At 32.3% G+C, this 27,907-nt stretch overlaps 1 protein-coding gene across 1 annotated transcript in view; it reads right to left on the reverse strand.

Moving 5' to 3' along the window:
* Window positions 1-27,907, reverse strand: part of LOC145242098 (glutamate receptor 2-like) — a 1,575,989-nt gene that overhangs the window by 18,924 nt on the left and 1,529,158 nt on the right. The window contains exons 14-16 of the mRNA XM_080105053.1: window positions 23,167-23,365; window positions 8,611-8,855; window positions 3,985-4,093 (exon numbers count right to left, since the gene is read on the reverse strand). Coding sequence (XP_079961179.1) covers window positions 3,985-4,093; window positions 8,611-8,855; window positions 23,167-23,365 — 553 coding nt within the window. The remainder of the gene's footprint in view (window positions 1-3,984; window positions 4,094-8,610; window positions 8,856-23,166; window positions 23,366-27,907) is intronic.

The following is a 27,907-nucleotide window of genomic DNA, read 5'->3' on the forward strand; positions in this document are numbered from 1 at the left end:
AATTTTATACCAAATGCTAATCTATTGAATTTATGAAGTCTTTTGTGCGTTGAGATACACAACCGTTTCGAGCTATCTTCCTTTACTGGTATTTGTAGATACGCTTCGCTTAAGTATATTTGAGAAAAATATTTTCCGCCATTTAACTTAGCGAATATTTCATCTGGGTTTTGTAGTGAGTAGTGATGGTCCTTGAGCGCCGCATTCAACCCGGTCGAAAAGTCCGCGCATACCCTAATCGCTTTAAATTTTTTTCACGTATACGGTGGGAGATGTCCACTCACTGTAGTTAATAGGGGTTAAAATCCAAGTGTTAACTGATCTGTCCAATTCTTTTTCTATTTATCCCTCGAAGCGAAGGGTACGCTCCGTAGCTTTTTGAATCTTAGTTTTGTTTTGTCCAGCAATTCGAATCTCGCCTTTATTTTTGTGCAGCATCCAAGCTTTTCGGAGAAAACACCTGAGAAAGACTTTTTGAGATCTTTTTTGAGTTTCTTCGGCCGTTAGGTTTTCGACTTTGTGACAAAAATCACTCGCGCCCCACAATTCAAATTCCTGAATCCAATCGGTCCCGAATAAGTTCGCTGCGTTCGTTAAAACGAACACTTTTAGCGTTTTTGTCGTTCTTTTTAGTGGCACCTTAATAACTAGCTCACCCTCAAAATTTATTTTTTAACCAGTTACCGATCTTGCGACTTTATTCGTCTTTGTCATCGTGGGCTTTCCTATTCTCTTCCAAATTTTCATTTATAATTGATAAATTCGACCCTGAATCGAGCTACAGTTTTACTTCTTTATTTCTAATTCTCACTGCAACATACTTCCTTATGTTCTCTGTTGATGAAGAGTCCATTTTTGCAGTTTTTACGTAGCTCTTTTTGCTACTTTTGCTCTGCAGTATGAGACATTGTGCCCCGCACACTTGCATAGGTCACATGTTATTTTCTTTTGGTACCGACATGCATTGTACCCATGAGGTCCTCCACATTTGCTACAAGGGGTCCTAGGATTTTGTCAATCCTGGTAATTTTGTGAAGGGTTATTTTTGCCTCTTCGTTGTTAATTGCTGGCGGACGGACGTTCTTTATTTTTGAAGCGTATTTTTTTTAAATACCAGCTTCCTCTTTGTTTCGGGAATCTTGCTTCATTGCCACGAACCGCTGACAGTCTTCAGCCAGTTTCTGAAGCGTCAAACCAGGTTCTAATTCCAATTTATTTAGAGCACGACGTCTTATATCGGCGTCTTTTGTGGATATTAACCCTTGTGTGAATATTAAGCATTTGAAATTGTCCGCCGTTAATGACGAAAATTTGAAATCGTCACAGTGCTTATTAACTATAGACGCAAATGTCGTATAGTTCTGACTCTCCTTACGTGTAAGATTCATGCATTTCCATCTTTTATGAAAAAGGATTCTTTTTTGACAGTATAACTCCATTAATAGTTTGACTGCCTCGTCAAACGACAAGTCGTTGGTTTTTCTTGGTGAAATGTAGTCAACGAATTTGTTATGTTCGGATGTACCTAACTTCCGTAGCAATAAACGAACCTTCTTTTGATCCTTCCATGCACTGCATTCAATTTTAAGAAGGTCTTCAAATCTTCTGAAATATGCCTCAAACGTTAGGTCTTCCTCATGAGCATAGTGAAATGCATTAATAGCTGACCAGATCGCATTTTGAGAAAAATCTGTGCTGGTTTCTTCTCCGCTATCCTTATTCACTAAAACACGTTATCAAATCCATTTTTTTTATCTGACTGGTTTTGTTGCTCTAAATATAATTTTTTCAATTCCAATATTTGTTCATTTATTTCTTTCCTTTATCTTTCCCGTTTTTCGTAATTCAATCTATTTATAAAATCAAGTAATACAATCGTAATTCAACCTATTTATACAATCAACTAATACAATTATAATACAATCAAGTAATACAATTATAATACAATGTATTTATACAATCTTCTAATACATTCTTGTAATACAGTCTCGTAATACAATCTTGTAATACGATCTAATAGTAGAATGTTGTAATAGAATTTAGTAATACAATTTTCTTATACAATTTATTAATACAATCTTGTAATATAAGTTTGTAATACAATCTTGTGATACAATTTTGTAATGCAATCTAGTAATACAGTTCAAAAATACAATCAGGCAATACAATCTACGATGCAATCTTGTAATTCGATCTGTTGTAATAAAATCTAAAATCGCAATCTTGTAATAAAATATCGTAATACAATCTTGCAATACAATCTTGTAATACAATCTTGTAATACAATCTTTTAATAAAATATCGTAATACAATCTTGTAATACAATCTTGTAATAAAATATCGTAATACAATCTTGTAATACAATCTTGTGATACAATCTTGTAATACAATCTTGTAATAAAATATCGTAATACAATCTTGTAATACATTCTTGTAATAAAATATCGTAATACAGTCTTGTAATACAATCTTGTAATACAATCTTGTAATAAAATATCGTAATACAATCTTGTAATACAATCTTGTAATACAATCTTGTAATACAATCGTGTAATAAAATATCGTAATACAATCTTGTAATAAAATATCGTAATACAATCTTGTAATACAATCTTGTAATACAATCTTGTAATAAAAAATCGTAATACAATCTTGTAATACAATCTTGTAATAAAATATCGTAATACAATCTTGTAATACAATCTTGTGATACAATCTTGTAATACAATCTTGTAATAAAATATCGTAATACAATCTTGTAATACATTCTTGTAATAAAATATCGTAATACAGTCTTGTAATACAATCTTGTAATACAATCTTGTAATAAAATATCGTAATACAATCTTGTAATACAATCTTGTAATACAATCTTGTAATACAATCGTGTAATAAAATATCGTAATACAATCGTGTAATAAAATATCGTAATACAATCTTGTAATACAATCTTGTAATACAATCTTGTAATAAAAAATCGTAATACAATCTTGTAATACAATCTTGTACGTGATATGCTTAAGCTTTAGACTATCTTTTAACATCGCTCCCAGGCTATTTTACTCGTCCGTATTTATGGCTCATACCAACAAATCATACAAATCATGTGTTGAGGAATCGGACCGTATCTATATTCATTCGATCAATACCGAACAGCCTTTATAGTAGGCATCTCATTTAACATTAAGGTTAAGCAGAAAACCGCGACATAAAAAACATTTAAAAGAATACTATTGCGCGACTTAAGGTCATTTAGGGCTTGGAGAATAAATTTCACAGCATAAAATATTTAATGAGAAAACACTAGTTATGTTGTGGGTTGTTAGATTATACTATAAAGAATAAAATATCATATTAAAATGTTCAGCGAAAGAAAGCTAGTTTCTCCTATGCTAAGTTATGTTTTACATCGAGTTTGCTGGCTTGTTACTGCATATGTTTGATTGTTTGGTGGCAATCGTCACCAATACTTCATCAAATTATTGTTTATGGTTTAACTTCAAACTAATTTGATTTTTGAAGATCAAGGACAAATAACAAAATCAAGATGACGATAAATCTGAAAGTTCCGCTTTTGGCGATAATTCCAGTTCTGTTCATTCATGCTACTTGGCTCATCTTATATGACCTTGAATTTTTATCTTGAAAATTTTGATCATAGTAGACATTTTAACGGAATTTGATGTTTCGAAATTTGGTGCATGCATCTGATCTGGTTTAATAACATTAATCACAATACAAAATTTAAGCCTGATCCGATAAATAGGTTTTGAGTGATCAACATTCCTATAGAATAACTTCGAGCATACTTCATACAATATGGTGAAGTAAGGTTCAGATAACTTTGTGGATCATCGTCCCATTATCAGGCTTAAATATGCAGTCACACGACTCACTTTACGACGGACTCAAAATGAAACTTTAAATATTTAGGATATAAACGTTTATTTGAAACGTATGGTTAGTATAAAAACATTTACTTACATTTCCTGAGTCAAATCCACATTGGCCTTTCTCGTACCACCATTTCTGGTATAGCTTGTGGAGTGACCCCTCCTCTTTTAACTCGAGAACAGCAAGGGTGACAGTATCTCTAGAAAAGAAGTGAATCGATAAAATATATTAAAATCTAATTGCAATACGTTAACAAAACAACTCGATTTATTAAGAATTTCAATATTATTGACAAATGAGTAATATAGTTTGAAGCAAATTTTTCGATTAAATTAAATATATTTTGAAGCAAATTTTTCGATTAAATTAAATATATTTTGAAGCAAATTGTTCGATTAAATTAAATGTAATTTGAACCTAATTTTTCGATTAAATTAAATATATTTTGAAGCAAATTGTCCGATTAAATTAAATATATTTTGAAGCAAATTGTTGGATTAAATTAAATATATTTTTAAGCATATTGTTCGATTAAATTAAATATATTTTGGAGAAAATTTTTCGATTAAATTAAATATATTTTGAAGCAAATTGTTTGATTAAATTAATTATATTTTAGAACGAATTTTTCGATATGAATTAAATATATTTTGGAGCCAATTGTTCGATTAAATTAAATATATTTTGAAGCAAACTTTTCCATTAAATTAAATATATTTTGAAGAAAATTGATCAGTTTTATTAAATATATTTTGAAGCAAATTGTTCGATAACATTATATAAATTTTGGAGCAAATTTCCGATTAAATTGTATATATTTTGAAGAAAATTGTTCGATTAAATTAAATATATTTTATGAAAGATTTTTCGTTTAGATTAAATATATTTTGAGGTAAATTGTTTAATAAAATTAAATATATTTTAAAGAAAATTGTTCAGTTAAATTAAATATATTTTGAAAAAAATTGTTCGATTAAATAATATTTTTTGGAGAGCGAATTTTTCGATTAAATTAAATATATTTTGAAGAAAATCTTTCGATTAAATTTAATATATTTTGAAGCAAATTGTTCAATTAAATTATATATATTTTGCAGCAAGTTTGTCGATTAAATTAAATATATTTGGAAGCAAATTTTTCGATTAAATTTAATATGTTTGGAGCTAATTATTCGATTAAATTAAATATATTTTAAAGAAAATTTTTCGTATTAAATTAAATACATGTTAAAGCAAATTGGTCTATTAAATTAAATATATTTTTAAGCTAATTGTTCGATTAAATTAAATATATTTAGGAGAAATTGTTCGATTAAATTAAATATATTTTGAAGCAAATACTTCTATTCAATTAAATATATTTGAGAGAAAATTTTTCGATTAAATTAGAAATATCTTGGAGCCAATTGTTCGATTAAATTAAATATATTTTGGAGCAAATTGTTCGATTAAATCGATTTAAATATTTTGAAGCAAATTTAATAATTTTGGAGCAAATTATTAAATTGAATTATGTATATTTTTGAGCAAATTGTTCGATTAAATATATTTTTAAGAAATCGTTCAATAAAATTAAATATATTTTTGAGCAAATTGTTCGATGAAAATGAATATATTTTGGAGCAAACTGTTCAATTAAATCAAATATATTTTAGAGCAAGTAGTACTATTAAATTAAAAATATTTTAAAGAAATTTATTCGATTAAATTAAATATATTCTGCAGCAAATTGTTCGATTAAAGTATATATATATTCTGAAGCAAATTTTTCGATAATATCAAATATTTTTTGAAGAAAATTGTTCAGTTAAATTAAATATGTTTTGGAGCAAATTGTTCGATTCAATTAAATATTTATTTGTAAGGAAATTTTTCGATGAAATATATGTATTTTGGAGCACATTGTTTAATTAAATTTAACATATTTTGATTAAAATTGTTCGATTAAATTACATGTATTTTGGAGTAAATTGTTCGATTAAATTAAATATATTTTTGAGCACATGGTTAAATAAAATTAAATATATTTTGAACCAAATTGTTCGATTAAATTAAACATATTATGGCGCATATTGTCCATACAAATTGAATACATTTTAAAGCAAATTTTTCGATTAAATTTAATATATTTTGAAGCAAATTGTGTAATTTAATATATATTTGTGGAGCAAATTGTTAAATTAAATTAAGTATATTTTGGAGCAAATTGTTCGATTAAATATATTTTTAAGAAACCGTTCAATGAAATTACATATATTTTTGAGCAAATTGTTCGATAAAATTAAATATATTTTGAAGAAAATGTTTCGACTTAATCAAATATATTTTAAATAAAATTGTTCCATTAAATATTTAATCATTTAGAAGGCAACTGTTAAATTAAATCAAATCTTTAAATTAAATTAAATATATTTCGAAGCACATTATTCTGATTAATTTAAATATATTTTGAAGCAAATTTTTAATTAATTTAATTATATTTTGAAGCAAATTGGTCGATTAAATTAAATATTTTTTTAGCAAATTGTTCGATAATATTAAATATATTTTGGAGCAAACTTTTCGAAGAATATTGTTCGATTAAATTGAATGTATTTGGGAGAAAATTCTTCGATTGAATTAAATATATTTACTATCAAATTTTCCAATTATATTAAATATATTTTGATGCATATTTTACAGTTAAATTAAATATATTTTGGAGCGAATTGTTCGATTAAATTAAATATATCTCGGAGCAAATTGTTCGATTAAATTTTTGGCCATTTGTTAAATTTAATTAAATATATTTTGGAGCAAATTGTTCGATTGAATTAAATATATTTTGGTGTAAATAATCCAATAGAATTGAATATATTTTGGAGGAAATTGCCCGATTGAATTAAAGATATATTTTGGAGCAAATTCCCTGATTTATTTAAATATATTTCGGAGCAAATTGTTAGATTCAATTAAATATATTTTGGTTGGTTGTTTGATTGTTTTTGTTTTACAACATATTAACCCTTTTTGTTCATTTAATGTCGATAAATATATTTTGGAGCAAAGTGTTCGATTTAATTAAATAATGCAGGGCAGGCATAACAACTTGTGCAACTATGAGTTTGAGATATGGAGTTAGATGAATTTAGAAAAAAATTGGAAAAGGAAGACATCGTAGGAAATATTTGGAAAGTATTAGGTGAAATATTTAACAAAATTTGATTTGTATGTTAATAGTGTAAATATTATATTAATGATTTAAATTTTCTATGCAAGGTGTTTTTAAGTTAAATTGAAGAATTTTAAAAAGGCAGATAAACAAAGAAGCATGAAAAACAAAAATAATATATGTTGTGAAAATGGGCGTCAAATGAACTTTTTCGACGAGTTTTTTTTCAATAAAAAGAAATGAGCAATAATGAGGGCAATTAATTTAATGATTACCAATATAGACTACACAATTAGTATATTTAAACTCTTATTTGAATTATTTCCAAGAATCTAATGATTAATCGAATTATATATATATGACATGCATTTGTTCTACCGAGAACTTGATTGCTTAGTCAAGTGTCTAAAATTTGTACAGTACAACCTGGCATAAGGATACTTTTTATCAGAAGTAAACCCTGATTAAATATTTAAAATCACACAATCGTGGCCTAAATAAGATCTTCTCAATATGGCTAACCCACACTGGCTTTTATGAGGAATAGTGCACCTTCTCCAAGTGATGTTACCTCAAGTAACAGTACCGAGCTGGATACTCCACCAGACTAGATGTATTCTTGTTCTGGAATCCATTAAGATTAAGAGACTAAAAAGAACGATACACTATAACATATAAAAATGGTCAATTGGGGAGAGGGAAATTATGTTCTTAACTTCTTTATAAACTCGGTATTTCAGAGGTAAAATATAACTTTCATGGAACATTTGAATATCTAAGTATCTTATATAGATAAATACAATAGAGTAAGGTGCCCCTTGATTCCTGAGAACTTCGACTGAAGTAAAATGAATCAAATTTGTAAAGGTACTAATATTTCTCCTTTGTATAATAGAAGCTTGTGTTCAGCATAATCGTTATTATAAATGTAAACATATAAGTAGCAATTAATAAGATATTGTTGTTTCAAAATTAAAATCTTTGCTATTTTATCAAGATTAAGAATTCATGAGTAGTGAATTTAAATTCTGAGCACATGAAATATATAATAATACATGTGTTGGTAAAAAGATATGGAGATAGTTTTTAAGAGTGTAAATGTTTTATGTAACGCTTTTCATGGACGTAATTAAGAAAGTTGTTCAAATGAACTATGTCGAAAAAGACAGCAATGAATATTAGTATGATGACCCAAAATCGATAATAAAATTCACAATCGTTTCTACAACTTAACCACATTCGATACAAATAACTATTCTATGTTTAACTTTTGACACAAAATTTCAGCAATAAATGTCAAACAGTTTTTATTTATTGTAATTTAATTACAAGCCAAGCTGGATAGGACGTTCAACATTGTCAATAACAACTCTCTAAGAGGAATAATCTGAAGATCGTTATGGCAAATAAGCCGCATAAACGTGTATTTGTTTTGTTCTTAAGGAAATTCATCAACTGCATGAATTAACATTCTTTAATCGTTTTTCTAGTTAAGCACTACCTACTCAACTTCCAACCAATCCGTCTTATGTATGCCTACTTTTGAGGATGGAAAACTATTTTACCTGATTGCGGAACCTTTAGGTGTTGCGATTCCAAATCCTTTCGAGTCAAGAGTTCCACCGACCATCATAGTGTCGCAAGGTTTGCGGTTATTCAGGTAGATGTTGCTCGAAGACTCCAATAGAAAGGCATATTTTCCCTTTGAATTTCGGACCCTTTCAACCCCTTCTCGGACCGATTGGACGAATACACTGGGGTTGGATTTCATGAAGGCCCACATCCGTTGGTAGATTTCGTTGTTGGAATCCTGCAAAAAAAAAAAAACCCAAAAAAAACCCAAAACTCCAAAATAAGCATTTTTAACATTAATTTCTGTAGCAATATTAGAATTTGCGGGATAAGCTTGCTTACATGCAGACATCACCTATCCATTACAATTATGTAGCATATAAAGCTATCTTGTGGGATATTAAAAGTTGGACCTAAATAAAATTTAATTTAACATTCAAATTTGACTTGCATATTTTAATTTGTTATAATGGTACCATGTTATTGGCACTATAATAACACACGCGCACACCCCAAAACTAGGGTGGGCTTGTACAACGCACACTCACTCCTTGTATTATTTTTTCTTTTAATTTAAAAAAAATTTTTCAACGGATTATAAAAAGGCTTTTTCATTTAATCTAAGGGCAATGATGTTAAGAAATTATTATCGAATACATTGAACGTATTGTTTACACTGGTCACCATGTTTGCTAGCACATGTGTGCATTCAATTTTTGCGCGTTTATACATTAATTCTGTATACTCACTATTCCATAGCTAGCTATAACATATACTGACCCAACAGGTCACGGGTAGTTTAATCATTCATAAAAATGATCGGATTTGATATTAAATTACTCCCAAACCGTTGATATGCTGTAAAATATACAACCAAAAGCACACAGAGAGTATACATGTGGTTTCAAAATGTATTAGAACATAGGATGGGATTAAAAAATCCTTTTTTGTGTACCAATTTTATTAGTTACTGTGGCTGTCACCTTTATAAAGTTTAACGTTTATTTTAAACGAGCATACACTCTCGGTTAAAATAATGCTTTCCGACTGATTATAGCATAATCGTCTTAAGTTTAATGTGAATAAATTCCTATTGAGTTGCCCATTTAAATAATCTAACTCAAGTTTCCACCGCGACTGATCTTGTCTCACTATTTACCTAACACTCAAACCGTATCTTTAATTGGTCTCCAGACCAAATAATTATATATATATACATATACATATATATATATATATATATATATACATACATACATATATATATATATATATATATATATATATATATATATATATATATATATATATGCTAGCAGTGAGACCCGACGTTATCCAGGATTGAATGATGATCAACGAATGTTCCACCCTTTATACTTTTATTGTCATTGAAATCGGTTAAATCGTCTATCTTTTGTCAAATCCATTGATTGTCTGCTCTAGTTTGGGGCCTCCCGGAGTGTACAGTAAAGAAACTTCACATTTTTTAAAATTCAATTTTCACTCCCAAAAAGCACAGTGCCACTTTGAAGTAGGGGGCTACTACCGGGGACATAAGTTGTAGGAATATTATGAAGGGAGATGAGTAGCAAGATGTCTGTTCATATTACACTTGAACTTCTGCATGTCAGTACAGTTGGGGAAGCAGAAGCTGGGAAGGGAGTTCCAATGTCTAACGGTTCTGGGGAAGGAACTATTGGAGTAGAAGGCTTTCTTACACCTAGGAATCTCTACTGTGTAGTAGTGGAATTTAGCTGCTTGTCCGGTTTGTCGGGAGTATTTACGTCGAGGGGGTACAAGTGCTTGTAGTTCGTCAGAGCATTCACCGTTAAAATACTTGTAGAACAGGCAGAGAGATGCAACATTTCGTCGATGGGATAGAGGCTGAAGCCTAGATGACAGTTCAGGTTGGCGACTCTCTTTGAAACCCTCCAGGAGTGAGAGACTAGTAGCAGATGCACCAGCCAAAATGTGACAACAATACTCCATACATGGTGACGTTATAGAGGTACAGGATAATTTCAAGCGTAAGTAGATATCTAGCATTGTAGAGAGAGCCTACCTTATGCCCCTCTGCAGTTATTTAGTCCACAATACAATCTACTGTTGATTATATAAAATCATTTGTAAATAATGGCTTCACTGAAAGTTTAAAACGTAAAAGACATGGGCCATTTTTGCTCTAAACAAAAACATTCATTTCTAACGCGCCCCTGCCTTATCAAACAACTAACTGTTCATTAAATTTGGTCAAGCGTTAAATTTGGTCATAATCTAACTTCTTTTTTTAATTGTATTTTTTCAATTATCGATTTTCGACACTTGTCAGAGGCATTCGCATAGAAAACCTACGACATATCAAGTACTTACGGGTGAAATTTAAAAAATTTCCCAGCCATTTCCGAGTCATTAGGGAACTCTCTCTCTCACACACACACACACACACACACACACACACACACACACACACACACACACACACACACACACACATATATATATATTAAGGGGATTAGAACAACAGTCTAAAGAGCAGATTATATTTTAATGTATTAGTAAATTCATTAATACAATTAAAAGAAAGGAACAGAAAACAGTGCTCATTGTAATGTAGATATATAATAAGCACGATAGGCATATATATAAGTCCCAGCAGATAACATCATACCATGGATTATATAAGGAACTTATTAAAAACTATAAAAACCAAATAAGTCAGCATTAAATAGAATAAATAAGGAAACAAAAAATATGTTAACTAAACTTAAAATAGATAAATACATGGAAATAAAACTACCGGGCACCCCGAGATTTTCTTTAAAGAATCATAAACAGGACTTTAATATAAACCCTGCAATTATACCCATCTGTTACTCAAAATCAGATATAGAATTAGTTAGTAAAAATATCCTAGATAGAACTATCCCTAAAATTAAATCCCTAATAAAATACCCACTATGGCAATCTTTCATCCAGGTAATTGATTGGTTTTCAAACATTCAAAATAAAAATAATCTTAAATTTCTTTCTTTTGACATCGAATCCTATTACCAATCGATATCACTAATCCTATTAAATAAGTCCCTCTTAATGGTACGAAAAATAATTAACACCAGACGAGACCACTGTAAAAGAGTAATAAAAATGCAAGAGAGCTATATGCTCAGTCCATCAAATCCAAAGTAGCTGAGCAGCGGCTTGGTTCTCACCAGTTTTGGCAAATAGCAAACAGGATCCTGAACAGATGCGTGCGTTCTATCCCAACCGTCATCAATGGACCTGAGGTCATCTCATCAGCATCAGACAAGGCCAAACTATTTGCCAAGAACTTTGCAGCTAACTTTACCGTCTGCGACAAAGGTCATCAACTCCCCGTATTTCCTCCTACAACAGACAACACACTATCCAACATACAAATATCTGTGCAGTAGGTTGCCAAACTAATCAAGAACCTTGATTCCAGTAAAGCAACTGGCCCAAGCGGCATTCCAATTATAGTGTTGAAAAATCTTCGACCTGAACTTGCCCCCATACTTACAAAACTGTTTAAGCATTGCCTTAAGGAGAAGTGCTTTCCAACACCATGGAAAACCTCGTCAGTATGCCCTGTATTTAAGAACTCAGGTGATAAGTCATCTCCCTCTCAGTACAGACCAATAAGTCTCCTGTGTGTCATGAGTAAATTACTGGAATCCATATTAAATAAAGAATTAGTCAACCACCTCAGCAGAAATAACCTCCTTAGTGGTTTCCGTTCTGCTAGATCTACAGCTGATGTGTTAACAGGTATATCCTATAGGATAAATGAATCTCTCTACAAAGGCTTGTTTTCTAGAGCAATTTCTCTTGACATATCAAAGGCTTTCGATAATGTTTGGCATAAGGGCCTACTTCACAAGATTTCCAGCTACGGTATAACTGGAAATGTTTTCTCAATAATTAAATCATTTCTCTCTGATAGGTTCATAAGAGTAGTGGTTGATGGGCAGAAATCAGAGGCCCACAGTATTAATGCTGGAGTCCCCCAGGGGTCCATCTTGGGCCCAACTCTTTTCCTGATCTACATCAATGATGTCCCAAAACACATACTTAAATCATTCTTTGACATCTATGCTGATGACACGACCATCTACGGCAACACATCAAAGGCCGTAAATGACAAAGCTCTCTCTGATTTCCTCTCCTCTCATCTTGAGCGCGTGGTTCAGTGGGGGAAAAGATGGTTGGTTACTTTTAATGCATCTAAAACCAAACTCCTAACTTTACATCATCAACGCTCTGTTCCTCATCTAGCATCAATTGAAATGGATGGCTCTCATCTTGGGGAGCCGTCATGTTTTGACAAGCTTCTAGGTTTGATCTCTACTCCTGACCTGAAATGGAACACGTATATCAAGTCTGTTGCCTGGGCCGCTGGGAAAATAGTGGGATCCTTCTACCGCTCCAGAAGATATCTCACTACTGATGCAATTCTCTATCTCTATAAAAGCCAAGTACGACCAAAGATGGAGTACTGCTGCCACATCTGGGCTGGAGCTTCAAAAAACAGCCTATTTTGCCTTGACAAAGTACAAAATAGACTTCTTCTCTTCCCTGCAACCTCTCTCCCACAGAAGAGACGTTGCGAACCTGTCTTTGTTTTATCGTTATTTCCATGGCAAGTTCGAACTCCTATCTCTGGTCCCCCCTCGCCAATCCTTCATGATAAACATCCGTCTAGCTTAAATCACTGTCAGTAATTTCCCCCACTCTTTATCTGTGCCTAAATCAAAACGTAGATTCCATGAACAAAGCTTTTTTTCTGAGAAGTGCACGCCTGTGGAATTCTCTTCCGTTTGCCTGTTTCCCACCTGGCTACAACTTGGAGGTATTCAAGTCCAACATAAACAAATTCCTTATTAATCGCCCCCTTAATTAAGACACTTTATCAGATCTCCAATACCAACTATTACTACGATATTATCCCATTGATTATTGTACACAAAATAACCCTTATCCCCGAGTGGCTTCCGGGCCTTGATAAGTGGTGATCCCACTGTAAAAAAATAACATTTGACAACAAATACTGGACCAGAAACAATACCTCTGACCATTTTAACGTTTTAATGACCTCGACAGACTCAGCACACGTCACTGATCTCGTTGGCCTTTTCCTTTTAGATGAAATTCATAATATACCCCATGAACAGTTCAAATACAGAGATGATGCAATTTTCGAAACAAACTCCACAAATAAGCATTATGAAAAAGCAATTAAATCCTTACATAAATTCTTAAAAAATTATGGACTTACTATAAAAATCGACCTTAATAAAATAAATAGTTAATTTCTTAGACGTAACCTTAAATCTTGAAAACTCTACTTTTGAACCCTATCATAAACCAAACCAATCTGTACTATGTGTACATAATGAATCAAACCACTCCAAGTCATTGTTGAAATCAATAGTTCCCAATGTCTCTTTAAGAATTTCTAAACTATCTTCTAACAAATCCATATTTAGCAAAAACACAAAATATTACAATGAACCCCTTAAAAACTCAGGATACAAATCAAAATCAAATACCTAAATAAAAATGATAAAAACATGAACTGCATTGAAAACTATAATAATTGCAATAAACCCATTAAAAACATAATAACCTATTACATGGCCATGTTATCCCGCATACGAATGGCAAAAAATAATCGAAATACAATACAAAACCAAATTAAACCGCAAGCATTAGTCACTAACACAAATAAACCACAAAACAAAATCCGTAAGCGTAAAAACAGACATAGGGAAATCATATGGTTCAACCCTCCATATTCTAAAAGTCTTGAGACAAACATAGCCAGAAAATTCTTTAAACTATTAGAAAAACCTTTAAAGAATCTCATAGACACAATAAAATCTTTAATAAAAACACGGTCAAAGTATCTTACTTAAATATGGCAAACCTACATAAAAGATAATTAGTTCTAAAAATAAAAAAATAGTAAGATACAAAATTCAAATATAGAAATTATAGCAGGCTGTAACTGTAGAAGAAAAAATAAATGTCTTCTACAAGATACCTGCAAGATAAAAAAAATGTGATTTATAGCTGCACAGTGTCATAAACCCCAGATATAAATTATGTTAATAGCAACCATACAAATCCCTTTTCACATTCTAACCCTACCACACAGTTAATTAATAACACCATCGTCATTAATCAATCTACCAATCAAATACAACCAAACCTATTACTTACCAATACCACTCCTAATCTAGCCGACAACAAATATATTCAACAAAATGTAATTTACTTCGGTTCCTGGACTTATTAAACATAGGATTTCAACGCATAAGCACTCCTTTAAAAATCCTTCCTTGAGAAACCAGATTGCTTTATCTAAACATATTTGGCGACTCAATGATAGAAATATTCCATTCAACTTAAAATGGGAAATAATAGGATCTTATAAAGCATATATGCCGGGAAGACAGATTCTCTGCACTTTGTAGATATGAAGCCCTCAAGATTTTAACATATAATAAAAATAAATCCATTCTCTTAAACTTAAAAGACGAAATTTTTTCAGGATGCATTCATAAACGTTGGTTTAGGTTCGACAAATTAGATCCACCATAAATCATAAAATTTTCTTATTACTAATCTATATTAAAATTTATAATTTATAAATTAATAACTCTTATTATTATATTTTTTATCACTATTATTATTATTATTATTATTATTATTATTATTATTATTATCTTATCTGATACTTTTACCATCATTTTCTATTTTATTTTATCTATTTCACTTTGAATTTATATGTTATTATCTTTATTAATATAAGTTCTATAAATATTATAATTACTATTGAAAATAATATTTTTATTTAATTACAACCAATAAGATTCATTTATTATATAAAAAATTCAACTTATAACTAATTTAGAAGGCGAACCATTAAATATATGTATATGAACAGTAAAATTCTTTATTTTTCTATTTGACTATAATTATCTCCCTTGTAATTGAAATATTTAAGGTGATTTCAAATTTAGCGTTACTAACGATTTTAAACTGATAATATTATTCTATTAGCGTTTCCTTGAAAGTTTGTATATATAAACATTTTCAAGCATTCATAAACTACATTTTACACCCCAATGAATGCATTGACGATGATACGACTTTTAGAATGCGAATCATTAAAAGGTATATATATTTTTATTAGAAATATTTAAAATATCCTCTATTAACATTACCTTTCCACCCGATTTTATTGTATTCATTTTTATTTTTAATTTTATTTTCATTTTATCTTACTTTGTTTATCAACATAAAAATTTTATTTAATTACTTTGTTTATCAACATCAAAAAAGTAATTATTTTCCTTTATATTTTAAATATTTTCCAGATAAAAATGCTAGGTTTATGTTTGGTGCCTTTAAAATAACTCCACTGAATATTTTTGCTGATGAGGAGACTTTGTTTAAAAAAACTAAATGATAAAATTATTGTCCAAGACTTATTGTCTATCTCAATAAAAACATCGTTTCCGAAACGATCGTACAATTTATTGATTATGTTTGTTCTTCTTTGTGTAACCGATTTTTAATTTTTAATTTTAATTATAAATTATCAATCATCTTACTTTATATATATATATATATATATATATATATATATATATATATGTATAATCTGAGGTTGCTATTTTTCAAAAGTAGGTTAACCAGTGAAATATAACGAGCTTAATACAAGAGTGCTCAATATGGAAGTAGAGCAAGTTACATTTTCAATTTGTCTTTTCATAAGCAGTAATTTGTTGCTACACAGTCATGAGCATGTTTCGGTCTTCTACTATTTAGTAACCAGAGACCTCTTCAGGAAACAACGGATATTTACGAAAGTGGAATTCTCAATGTCAATATATATATATATATATATATATATATATATATATATATATATCTGAGCATGTAAATAACTGCCGAGCTAATTCATTTAAAGTATTTAAAGTAATTAAGAAAATAAATGTAAATAGCAGACAGATATTCCCGCTTCCAATCTATTTCAATAACGTGACATTTTTTAAAATTTTCTTTGTGCATTCTATATAGATTCACGTATTTTTTAACATTAAAGTTTGAGATGTTTTCTGTTTTTCTTGTTTTTTAAGCTCGTAGATTGTGATGTTATTTCATATGAATATCTGTGTCTACACTGGCGAAGCATAGTTTTTTTGCTATAATTTTTTATGAAGAATGGCCATATATATATATATACACACATTGGACTTTATTATAGAATGGGGGATAATTTGTAGCAAAGTATAAGAAAAATATCTTTTAAAATCTGACGTCTTGAAGTTTCATTGAAGAGACGACAGAATTATTTACAAGATTCTCTCAAAAGCGAACAGTTTCTTTGCAATCTAAAAGATAAGACAGTGATTTATTGAGGAAAGAGACACTCGCTGGATTTTCTACTTTCGGACATACAGAACTACATTTAAAGTTTACCTAAAGGTCACCGTAACTGAAGATACATGCTAGGAAAAGAAGCAATTTGAGTGGAAGTTAATCATAAACGATTGTGTCAGTTTTGGTTATTTGACCTTTGCGGAACTAATAAAAGAGTGGCGCCAAGCGTAGAGTTTCTCCTGTTTGGACAGCGTCGTTCTAGGGAACAATTTAATATTTAATGCTACTAAGAATAAACTTATTTCCTTTCACAATGACAAGAAACCTTCTAACCCACCGATTGCCCTGATTAATAACACTCTAACTGAGAGCTTATCGTTAAAACTTTTCAGATTAACGTTAACAGGCAACGTGAATTGGAAAAAAATGCATTCAATACATTGCCAAGGACGCTGAAGCAAGGTGGCCTCTCTTTCTTCACACTTACTAGTATCCTATATCTCTGCAAAGCCACCATTCACACATGCATAATGGTTTGTTGCCATATCTGGGCTAATGCATCTATGTCTTTCTCTTTTATACAGAATCTCAAAAGAATCTCATATCTAATAGATTCAGCGATGTAAACTAAGCTTCAACCAATCGCGGCAATGTTGCACCTCTGTGCTTGATTTACAAGTACTTTAATGGAAAAGATGTTCTGACCAACTCATAGCACTTGTGACCTCTAGGCATAACTATCCCGACTTAACACACAGGCGACAAAACCTCATCCCTTCTATGTAGAGGTCCTTAGATGACAGTAAGGTTTGTACTCTAATAGTTTCTTACTTCGAACTGCTAGGTTGTAGAATTACCTCCCCTTTTTCGCTTCCCTCCCGTTTAAATGTAATGCAAACAGGCATCTTGTTTTTCAACTGTTGGTATATAAAAGCCCCTTATGTTCAAATGACAATATAACTCGTTTGTGATTTATAAGGGTAAAAAAATAATTAAAAAATAACTATTAAAAAGCAAGTCGATTAATCACCTGTTTCAGAGAATCACTTTTTGACATTTTGATGTTGATTGATGATAGGAGTTGGAGAAATGAGGACGTGCAATTCATATACAATAATTCATTTCCGACCATTTATCAAGAAAAGTATGAGGAAGTTTAAAAAAATTACGAAAGGCCATTCGATTTGAGAAATGAAATGTGCAGATGGCGCTCGCGAAATTATCACAGTTGATTTATTTAAAGCTTGTTATTATATAATTCTACAGTTGATTCTTAATATTATTGTTGGTTTAGACGTGCAAACATCTGTATAAGGTATCAATTGGATGCAAAAATTTTGTCAGTTCGTAGAAGAGCATTTTAACCCATTGTGATTTGTTTTGCATATTGTTATTACTTTGACATATCACCATAATTAATTTCAAACTTTTCTTTCAGATTATTAAAACATTATTCATATTTTCTGCAATATTTTTACCAAGTCTAACCTGAAAATGGCCGATTTTAGTCAACAGATAGAAAGTCGTCTAACATCATGACCACAGATCTCTTTAACTTGGTTGAAAAATCTTGCCTCATCTTTCATTCCGATTATTACTTATTTTAAGGATTACAAAATATTTAAATGGCCTTTTACAAGCAAAATGAATTGGTTGACAAAATCGTTATTGATATGCATAAAGATTAAAAAAAAAAGTTTTCATTTTGGAGATAACAATTTTAAATCGGTAAAAACTGTGGAACCAACCTTATACAAGATTTGTTGACTCACAACCTCTACTGTCACTTCTAAAACAGATTAGAGTTTTCATGGGAACGTTCAACATTTTTCAACCAATGAAAATAGTTTTAAATCCCAAATCTAACAAACCGATGCAAGCGTGGAAACTTTCATAAAACGAGAAAATAAACAACTAAAAGCAGTTCTCCAGTCGGCGCATCGAAAGGATCCAAGAACGTACACCCCTCCGTCCGGTCGGGTAAGGGACGGAGGAAAAACTAAGATACAAACACATCTTCACATACACACTAACGGGAATAATGTAAACTAATGCACACTGACAGAATGTCACATTTTCTATTAATCACACACGCATGCACACATACGTATATATATAATGAGAGAGAGAGAGAGAGAGAAAGAGAGAGAGAGTGTGTGTGAGAGAGAGAGAGGGAGAGAGAGAGAGAGAGAGAGAGAGAGAGAGAGAGAGAGAAGCATCCTTAGATGTTGTATATGCTAATTCACTGAACATTTTCCTATCAAAACCATCAGTTTGTAAACTTTGTCAAATAAACATTTCTGACTAAAAATGGTTTTGTGATTTAATGTTTTCCTTCATTTTTCATTTATAAAACTCTGTCCATGTTAAGTTAAAATTTGCTAATTGATGACCTTAATGTTACTCAATGTTTCATTTCCATTGTAATATGCATGCATGTCCGTTTAATAAGTTTCATCTTCTCATTCTCTATAACATAACATAAACAATTTTATATTAATTGTCGGTATGATTCCTGGCAGTATTCAAAGATGTTATCGTTGTCCAAATTGCCTCCACTAAGGCCAGGGACCACGCCACACACTGGGACCTCTGACGTTCTGTAAACACCTCTGCTATAGTTGTAGTTCGCAATTGTAGAGGAATGTTCGATTTTATAAGGTTTCAGGGGAAAGATAAAACCTATTCTTTTTTTCGAAATATTAAATAACAAGTTAGTGATGTAAATGTAATTTCAAACTTAAGCTTGACAATGCAACGAATCAGCCGATCGGCTAGGGACTATCAACCCCAGAACACAAGCGAGTCAGAAGATTGATTAACAATATGAAGAGACAGTTTGTGGTCTTTTCCTTCCCTTTTCGTACTTTCTGACATCAAAATGGACCAAAAAGAGAAGTACTTTGATAATGATTGACCCCCTCTTGTTCAGATGACTCTACCTACGAATAGCGAACAATTTAGTGGTTGACCTATTATAGAGATGCCCCAACGTTCATAAACATGTTATTCAACACCTAAGCATGACAGACAAAGGAAAATAGAAATTTAAACTTAAGGTTATAAATACATTTTAAACGGTAAACATGTTAAATAGTAAAACAAACATGACAATATTATTTTTTTAAAAGATGTTTAATATTTACAAAGCTCATCGGAATTAGATTAGGAAAGAAAAAACATAGGAAGTAAAAAAAAACAACAACTTATTTTTTCGATTTATATTCTGTAAATATGACATGTAAATAGGCACTTGCTCTACTTTTTATTTCGGGTTGCTATATAAGACGACACGCGAAAAACATTTGAATAAAGGTCAACATAACTGAAGGAAAAGAATTATAAGCGAGTTAATCATCTCGATTGTTTATGTTTTAGTAAACCACATTACCTGACCTTTACTTAAATAATAAAAGTGGGCGCCAAATGTAGAGCCGTCGGCTTAGTGAACAAGCTTAAGTGGTCATGTTTACTATGCGTCACGAGTTCGATCTCAAAAGTGACGATTCGTTTAGTGCAGACTCATGCCATCTTTCTAAGCACGTGCATATTTTATGTCATGACAGTCACGTGCATATTTTTCTTTCTTTTTTCTTACGATCACAAAAGGCGAAAGGTCACGTTTTCGACATTCTCTTTTTTTTGACAAAGTTCTGTTCGGCATCAATGTGACACTATATTGTACTTTTGGCTAAGATCGTAGTGTAGTATATGTTATGATATTACACTTATATGTTCTGTCTTCGGCTAGTAAAGAAGAAGTCTTATGGACAGCCAATTGTTATGTTTTGTCTTAATTCAGTGTTATCCTATTTTTTGTTGCTACAAAACTTGTCTACACACTTTTCTATTGTTGTCTAATACACCAAACATATGCAATGTATAATTGATGATTTGGCGTGCAATAAGTAATGCCCCTGATCCACTTCCCATAGCAGCAGAGCAACGAAACTTGGACAGTTATTAGTCTTTCTCTACATAGAAACCACCCAGAGTTATGCATTTCTCCCATCGTTTGATGCAGATCTGGAGACCGTTTTTGTAGAACACCCCAGGTTGGTCCTTCAACCACGACGTGACTTCAGAAATCAAGGCTGCATCATCTGGAAAACGCTTTTCTTTCAAAAACAACTTCATGGCTGTGAAGAGGTGAAAGTCAGAGGGTGCAAGGTTAGGAGAGTAGGGAGGATGGTGAGGATCTCATAACCACACGGCCGTGCTTCTGATCTGGCGACATGCGAGTTGTGGACCGGAGCGTTGTCCTGCATGAGAAGGGTACCTTTGCTGATCTTGCCCCGACTTTTGATTTTGATAGCTTCCATTAATTACCTCAAAAGTGAAGCATAATAGGCTCCTGTAATTGTGGTACCCTTTGCCAGGAAATCTGTCATCACTACTCCGTCTTGGTCCCAGAAGACTGTGAGAATGTCCTTGCCAGCGGAGGGTTGCACCCTTGCCTTCTTTGGAGGTGGTGAGACCAAGTGCTTCCACTGCATTGACTGGGCTTTGGTCTCTGGACCATAGTGATGGACCCAGGTTTCATCCTGTGTAATCAGTCTTTTGAAAAATTTTGGCTCATCTTCTTGGCACATCTCCAAATTCATCCTCGAGCACTCGACACATTCTCGCTTCTGGAATGGTGTGAGCCACCTGGGAATCCATCTGGCAAACACCTTATGCATATGAAATCGTCATGAATGATAGTTTCTACAGATACTTTACTAATCTTAACATCTGGGGCTATTTGGCGAATAGTCATGCGCCGATCTTCCAAAATGGCAGCCTCAACTTGACGGACAGATGCGTCATCAATGGCAGAAGGGAGGCGACCAGGTCGTGGATATGCTTCCACAGACTTCCGGCCATGTTTGAATTCACGATACCAGCGTTTTACAAGGTCATATGATGGGGCATTATCACCATAAGTGTCTTTTATTTCATCAAAAGTCTCCTGTGGTGTGCGTCCTTTCAAATACAAAAACCGGATCACTGCTCGACATTCAACAGGCTCCATTTCAAACCTGACTCAGTTCAAACACCTGTAAAACAGAAAGACAATTAGTTCCGAGCTGTAATTTGCCACATAACGCGTGGAGATATAAATCATTGCACATGCAAAAGTTCAGTTAGATCAGACAACAGGAAGTGGGTCAGGGGCATTACTTATTTCACGCCGCTCGTACGCTATCAAAATAAAACAAAATTGTTATTCAAGCCGGATGCTTACGTATGTAGCATGATCCCACACTAACAATTCATATAAATTCCCTAAGAAAATGAAGAATACTAAAAGTGCAAGTATTATTAAAATGAAAATAAATAAAACAATGAGAGCCCAAAAGGGTCACCAGTTAGCAAGTGCTAACTAAAACATGAGCAGATTTTTTAAAATGAAAAAAATTGATAAAAAATGAAACATTTTTATATCCAAAATTGTATAAAGATATAAAAATTATTTTCAATAAGTTTTCATTGATGCAAACTCTTGTTTGATAAAGAAAGCTGAGTAAGGAGTCACAAAGCTAAGAGATGTGTATGTCAATATGTTCGTAGTGTGAATAATATATGTATGTAAGTAATATACTTTTGTAAGTATTTGGCGGCGTGGCAATGTGTATATGTGTTTGTTAACTTCGTTAGTGCGTTTGTAACTGCCAGTAGAAATAAGTTTATGTGTACCTGACTCTGGCTAGCGTGTGTGCGCGCGAGATGCTTCTCCAGACCAAAAGCACAGGAGGTGTTGACCAAACGTTCTCGGATACTTCGGTGAGTTCGAATCTCTAATTTTTGGCTGTTTTTTTTCTCGCATTATTGACACATGATTGTTATTTTTGGAATTAAAAACGATTTACATTGGCTGAACGTATTTTAAGTTAACACATTTATGTGAAAACTAACTTGACATTAGAAGTGAAGAGCGAATCCAAACGAAGCGAAAAAGAAGGTAGAATAAGAGCCATTTGCTTTTTAGCGTCCGTTCAAACCGCATCTTGATTCAGTCACTACACGTATGTGAAAACATTTGTTTTATATCAATACATGCTTTAAAAAAATCAGAAATAATTAAAATAAAAACAAAACAAATAAAATACAATAAAAAACGCCAAAAAAGCGTAAGTCAATAAAAGAAAAGAACTGACTTTGAAGAACTGTTTAGAAGTTCCAGATTCGATTGTTCCGTATGCGATTTCCGTTTGTTTTGCAAGATCTTCAACTGATTCAATTGGGGTGAGCATCCGTTCAATCGTGAGGAAGGCGGCAAGATTAGCTGTATAGGACGAAATGATGATAAGGACGAAAAACCACCACACACCGCCAATAATGCGGCCTGACAGCGATCTGCACGGCAAAAAAAAAGATAAAAAACAAAAACAATTTAATATTTTAAATATGAAAATATCAAAAGAAATATCAAGACCATTACGATAATTATAAAAAAAACAAACAATTTATTTACGTATGAACGATACCATGTGATATTTCATGCTACTTTCTACATCATTGTGTATAGTTTACTGTTAAAAATAATATACTTTTTAAAAATGATAATTGTCTGTTAGGATCAATATTATTATGAAATTACTTTTTCTTCTTTCGCAAAAATATTTGCCATTGTCACATTAACGGTCTTCAAATGAAACGAAAATGTCTTTTTTTTTTTTACTTGTAGTTATATTGCTTTTAAAAAACCAATAAGGGTTCATTCATTTATTACTGTAAACATAATTGTCAGCTAAATATTGCCGGAATCAATAAATATCGCGTCACAAAAGACACTAGTTCAGAGATTTCTTACAGTTTAACTTTTTTGACTATATTAAGCGCAAAACAGGAAAAAAGTGGCAGAAAAAACGAAGAAAGTAATATACTTTTATGAGCATAGTGAAAACGTATATACTCGTGCGACCCATTCAAAGTCGGAGTTTTTTGCTATATATATAATATACATCATTATGTATATACACACTTATATATAATATAAGGGTGCTTGCGGAATTCATAAGTTTGATTTCAAATGATGTATTTTCAAACAAATTTTCGTTAAAATACCTTTACTTTATATATCATTTTAAAGAGCGTTTTTCGCTTTATCTAATCGTTTAAATTACAATTGTTTCAAAACAATTTTCTTTTTTCAGAACGTTGAATACAAGATAGAAAAAGCAAATTCACATAATTTTCGTATTTCAATTCAAGCTAGGCCGAAAAGCTGCTGAAACTGCTTGCGATATAAACGAAGCATTTGAGCCAGGAACCACTACTGAACTGAACGCATAGCACAATGGTAGTTGAAGAAATTTTGTCGCGGTGACGGAAAACTTGAAAATGATGAGCGTAGTGGTCGGCCATCGGATGTTGACAACGATCAATTAAGAACCTTAGTCGAAGCCAATCCACGCACAACTGTTTGAGAACTTGCTTCTGAATTAGACATAACGTATACGATGATTGTAAACTACTTGAAAGAGATTGAAAAGACAAAAACCTTGATAAATGGGTGCTTCACGAATTGAACGACAACCAAAAGAAACGCCGTTACGAAATGTCACCTTCCTTACTAGGGTTGCATCAAAAGAAGATCATGCAGACTGTTTGCTGGTCTGCGACCGGTCTATCCATTACAGTTTTTAAATGCAGGTGAAAACATTACGGCAGAGAAATACTGTCAACAAATGGATGAGATGCATCAAAAACTTCGACAAAACACCCAGCATTCGTCAACAGAAAAAGGCCCAAATTCTCGTCAAAAAAAAAAAAAAAAAAAAAAAAAATCCAACAGCACCTTCTTGAATTGACCCTTCAAAAGTAGAACAAAACTCACTCCCATCGATTATCGATTATACTCTTCAAACCTATCACCTACCGACTACCAATTTTTTTAAGCATCTCGACAACTTTCTACGTAAGAAACGCTTCAAAACTTAAGCGATATCAAAAGCGCCTTCAGCGACTTCATCGCCACCAGAACGTAAGATTTTTACGTTACTGGCATAAATGCACTTGTTCATCGGAATTTAACATTTAAAAATCACAGGAAGATTTTTGTCAACCTGATATATAATATCTAATATATGTCATATCTACATAAAATCTGATATATATATATATATATATATATATATATATATATATATATTAAAATATATATAAGGTCTGATATCCAGATAAAACCTTATATACATTATATATACATTATATATGCATATCATAATATACGCCATAATCATGTTGACACACCGGTTCCAGCGGGATCACCGAAGTAATGCAACATTTAACCTGATCAGTATTAAATGGACGACAATTTGGGGCTTCCAGATGTTGTATGTGCTCCCTGCTTATCTCGGCATTGTTTCCAGTTGCCCTGGAGAAGTGTGATTGGATATTGTGCAACCCTCGCCTTACAATTACACGTGCAGCTGCCTTTACAGAGGGTATTATTTGTCTTTCGAGACTGAACGGAGGCATCGAATTATAATATCGACATAAAATCTTATATACATTATATATAGTATCTAATATACATAATGCCTATACATCATGTATAACTACAACCCCTCCACTTAATTTGTGAGAATAAATATGCTTAAAATTATCAGCCGAAACTGAACAAATATATTGTATTGTAGGGAGGGTGAGGACTGTAGATAAAAAAAAAAAACAACTGCGCACCTATCAGATTTTAAGGTTGAAAATCCGAATTTTGAATGTGTTAATCTTTTCATCTTTTGTGTTTTGAAGTGTGAAATTTGTTGAAGATGTTAATCATAATTATTATCTTTCAGATGAGCAAAAACATTATATATTTTCATTATTTTTGCAAAAAAACTGAATAATTTCTTTTGGTGTGCCCAATATTGCTAATATACCATTAAATAGGAAATGCTGTGAGGAATAAAAAAAAAAATCGATAAATAACTGCGCATTTGGTAAAAATACGATAATTTCTTTCGGCAATTTCTTGTTATTTCACCTATGGTAAACCAAGCGTGATACTAGATGCAGGATTTGTTTTAAATACATACGACGTCTAACATTTCCAAAATAGTCACCCATCTGGTACTGGCCAACATCATCTTTACATAACTTCGGGGGTTGTGTGTATATATATATATATATATATATATATATATATATATATATATATATATATAAATATATATATATATATTTAACGTTTGATTTGACGATTAAGTAAAAGGTTTAATTTTTTTATAAGCGATATATATATATATATATATATATATATATATATATATATATATATATATATATATCGTTTATGAAAAAAAGAATTAAACTATCGAATTAATCGTCGAATTAATCATTAAAAATACATGGCTAAATGAAGTTTATTTAGTCCTATCAAGGCTTCTGTAGTTTATTTTAAACTACCATTTAATTTTTTTTCTACGAGGGGCGTGCAATAAGTAATGCCCTTGACCCACTTCCCATAGCAGTAGAGCAACGAAACTTGGCACAGTTATTAGTCTTTCTCTACATAGGAACCACCCAGAGTTATGCATTTCTCCCATCGTTTGATGCAGCCCTGGAGACCGTTTTTGTAGAACACCCCAGGTTGGTCCTCCAACAATGATGTGACTTAAGAAATCAAGGCTGCATCATCTGGAAAACGCTTTTCTTTCAAAAACAACTTCATGGCTGTGAAGAGGTGAAAGTAAGAGGGTGCAAGGCCAGGAGAGTAGGGAGCATGGGGGAAGATTTCATAACCACACGCCCGTGCTTCTGATCTGGCGACATGCGAGTTGTGGACCGGAGCGGTGTCCTGTAGGAGGAGGGTATATTTGCTGATCTTGCCCCGACTTTTGATTTTGATAGCTTCCCTTAATTTCCTCAAAAGTGAAGCATAATAGGCTCCTGTAATTGTGGTACCCTTTGCCAGGAAATCTGTCATCACTACTCCGTCCTGGTCCCAAAAGACTGTGAGCATGATCTTGCCAGCGGAGGGTTGCACCCTTGCCTTCTTTGGAGGTGGTGAGACCAAGTGCTTCCACTGCATTGACTGGATCATAGTGATGGACTCAGGCTTCATCCTTTTGAAAAATTTTGGCTCATCTTCTTGGCACATCTCCAAATTCATCCTCGAGCACTCGACGCGTTCTCGCTTCTGGAATGGTGTGAGGAACCTGCGAATCCATCTGGCAGACACTTTATGCATATGAAATGGTCATGAATTATAGTTTCCACAGACCCTGTACTAATCTTGACATTTTGGGCTATTTGGCGAATAGTCATGCGCCGATCTTCCAAAATGACGGACAGATGCCTCATCAATGGCAGAAGGGAGGCGACCAGGTCGTGGAGCTGTTTCCACAGATTTCCGGCCATGTTTGAATTCACGATACCAGCGTTTTATAAGGTCATATGATGGGGCATTATCACCATAAGTGTCTTTCATTTCATCAAAAGTCTCCTGTGGTGTGCGTCCTTTCAAATACAAAAACCGGATCACTGCTCGACATTGTGTTTGGAGGTGTATGTTGAGCAAAAAAAAAAAAAAAAAAAAAAAAAAAATGCGGTCAATTTTTTTTAGCTTAAACCCTTATTATGACCGCCTAACATCTATTGTTTTGGGCTCAAATCAAGTTATTAAGTTAGATCCATGTCCAGGGAACCTATATCTAAAATTTCAATTGTTTATACCCAAAAATGGCGGAGGAGTTTGGTAGAGTTCTTAAAGGTCAAATCGTTGAACTTTAATCCCTTAACAGCCAAATTTCTGTCCGAAAACGTATTACAAAGATTTACTCTGCATATCAAATTTCGAGTCTGTAGACTGAAAATTGACAGCGTTATTGCGTAGGGAAATGTACACAGACACACAGACAGAGGCACGTTCATTTTTATAGATATACTAGCGTT

The sequence above is a fragment of the Euprymna scolopes genome, chromosome 1 (assembly GCF_053919585.1).
Source record: "Euprymna scolopes isolate OS-2025 chromosome 1, ASM5391958v1, whole genome shotgun sequence".
In the NCBI taxonomy this organism is placed as follows: Eukaryota; Metazoa; Mollusca; class Cephalopoda; order Sepiida; family Sepiolidae; genus Euprymna; species Euprymna scolopes.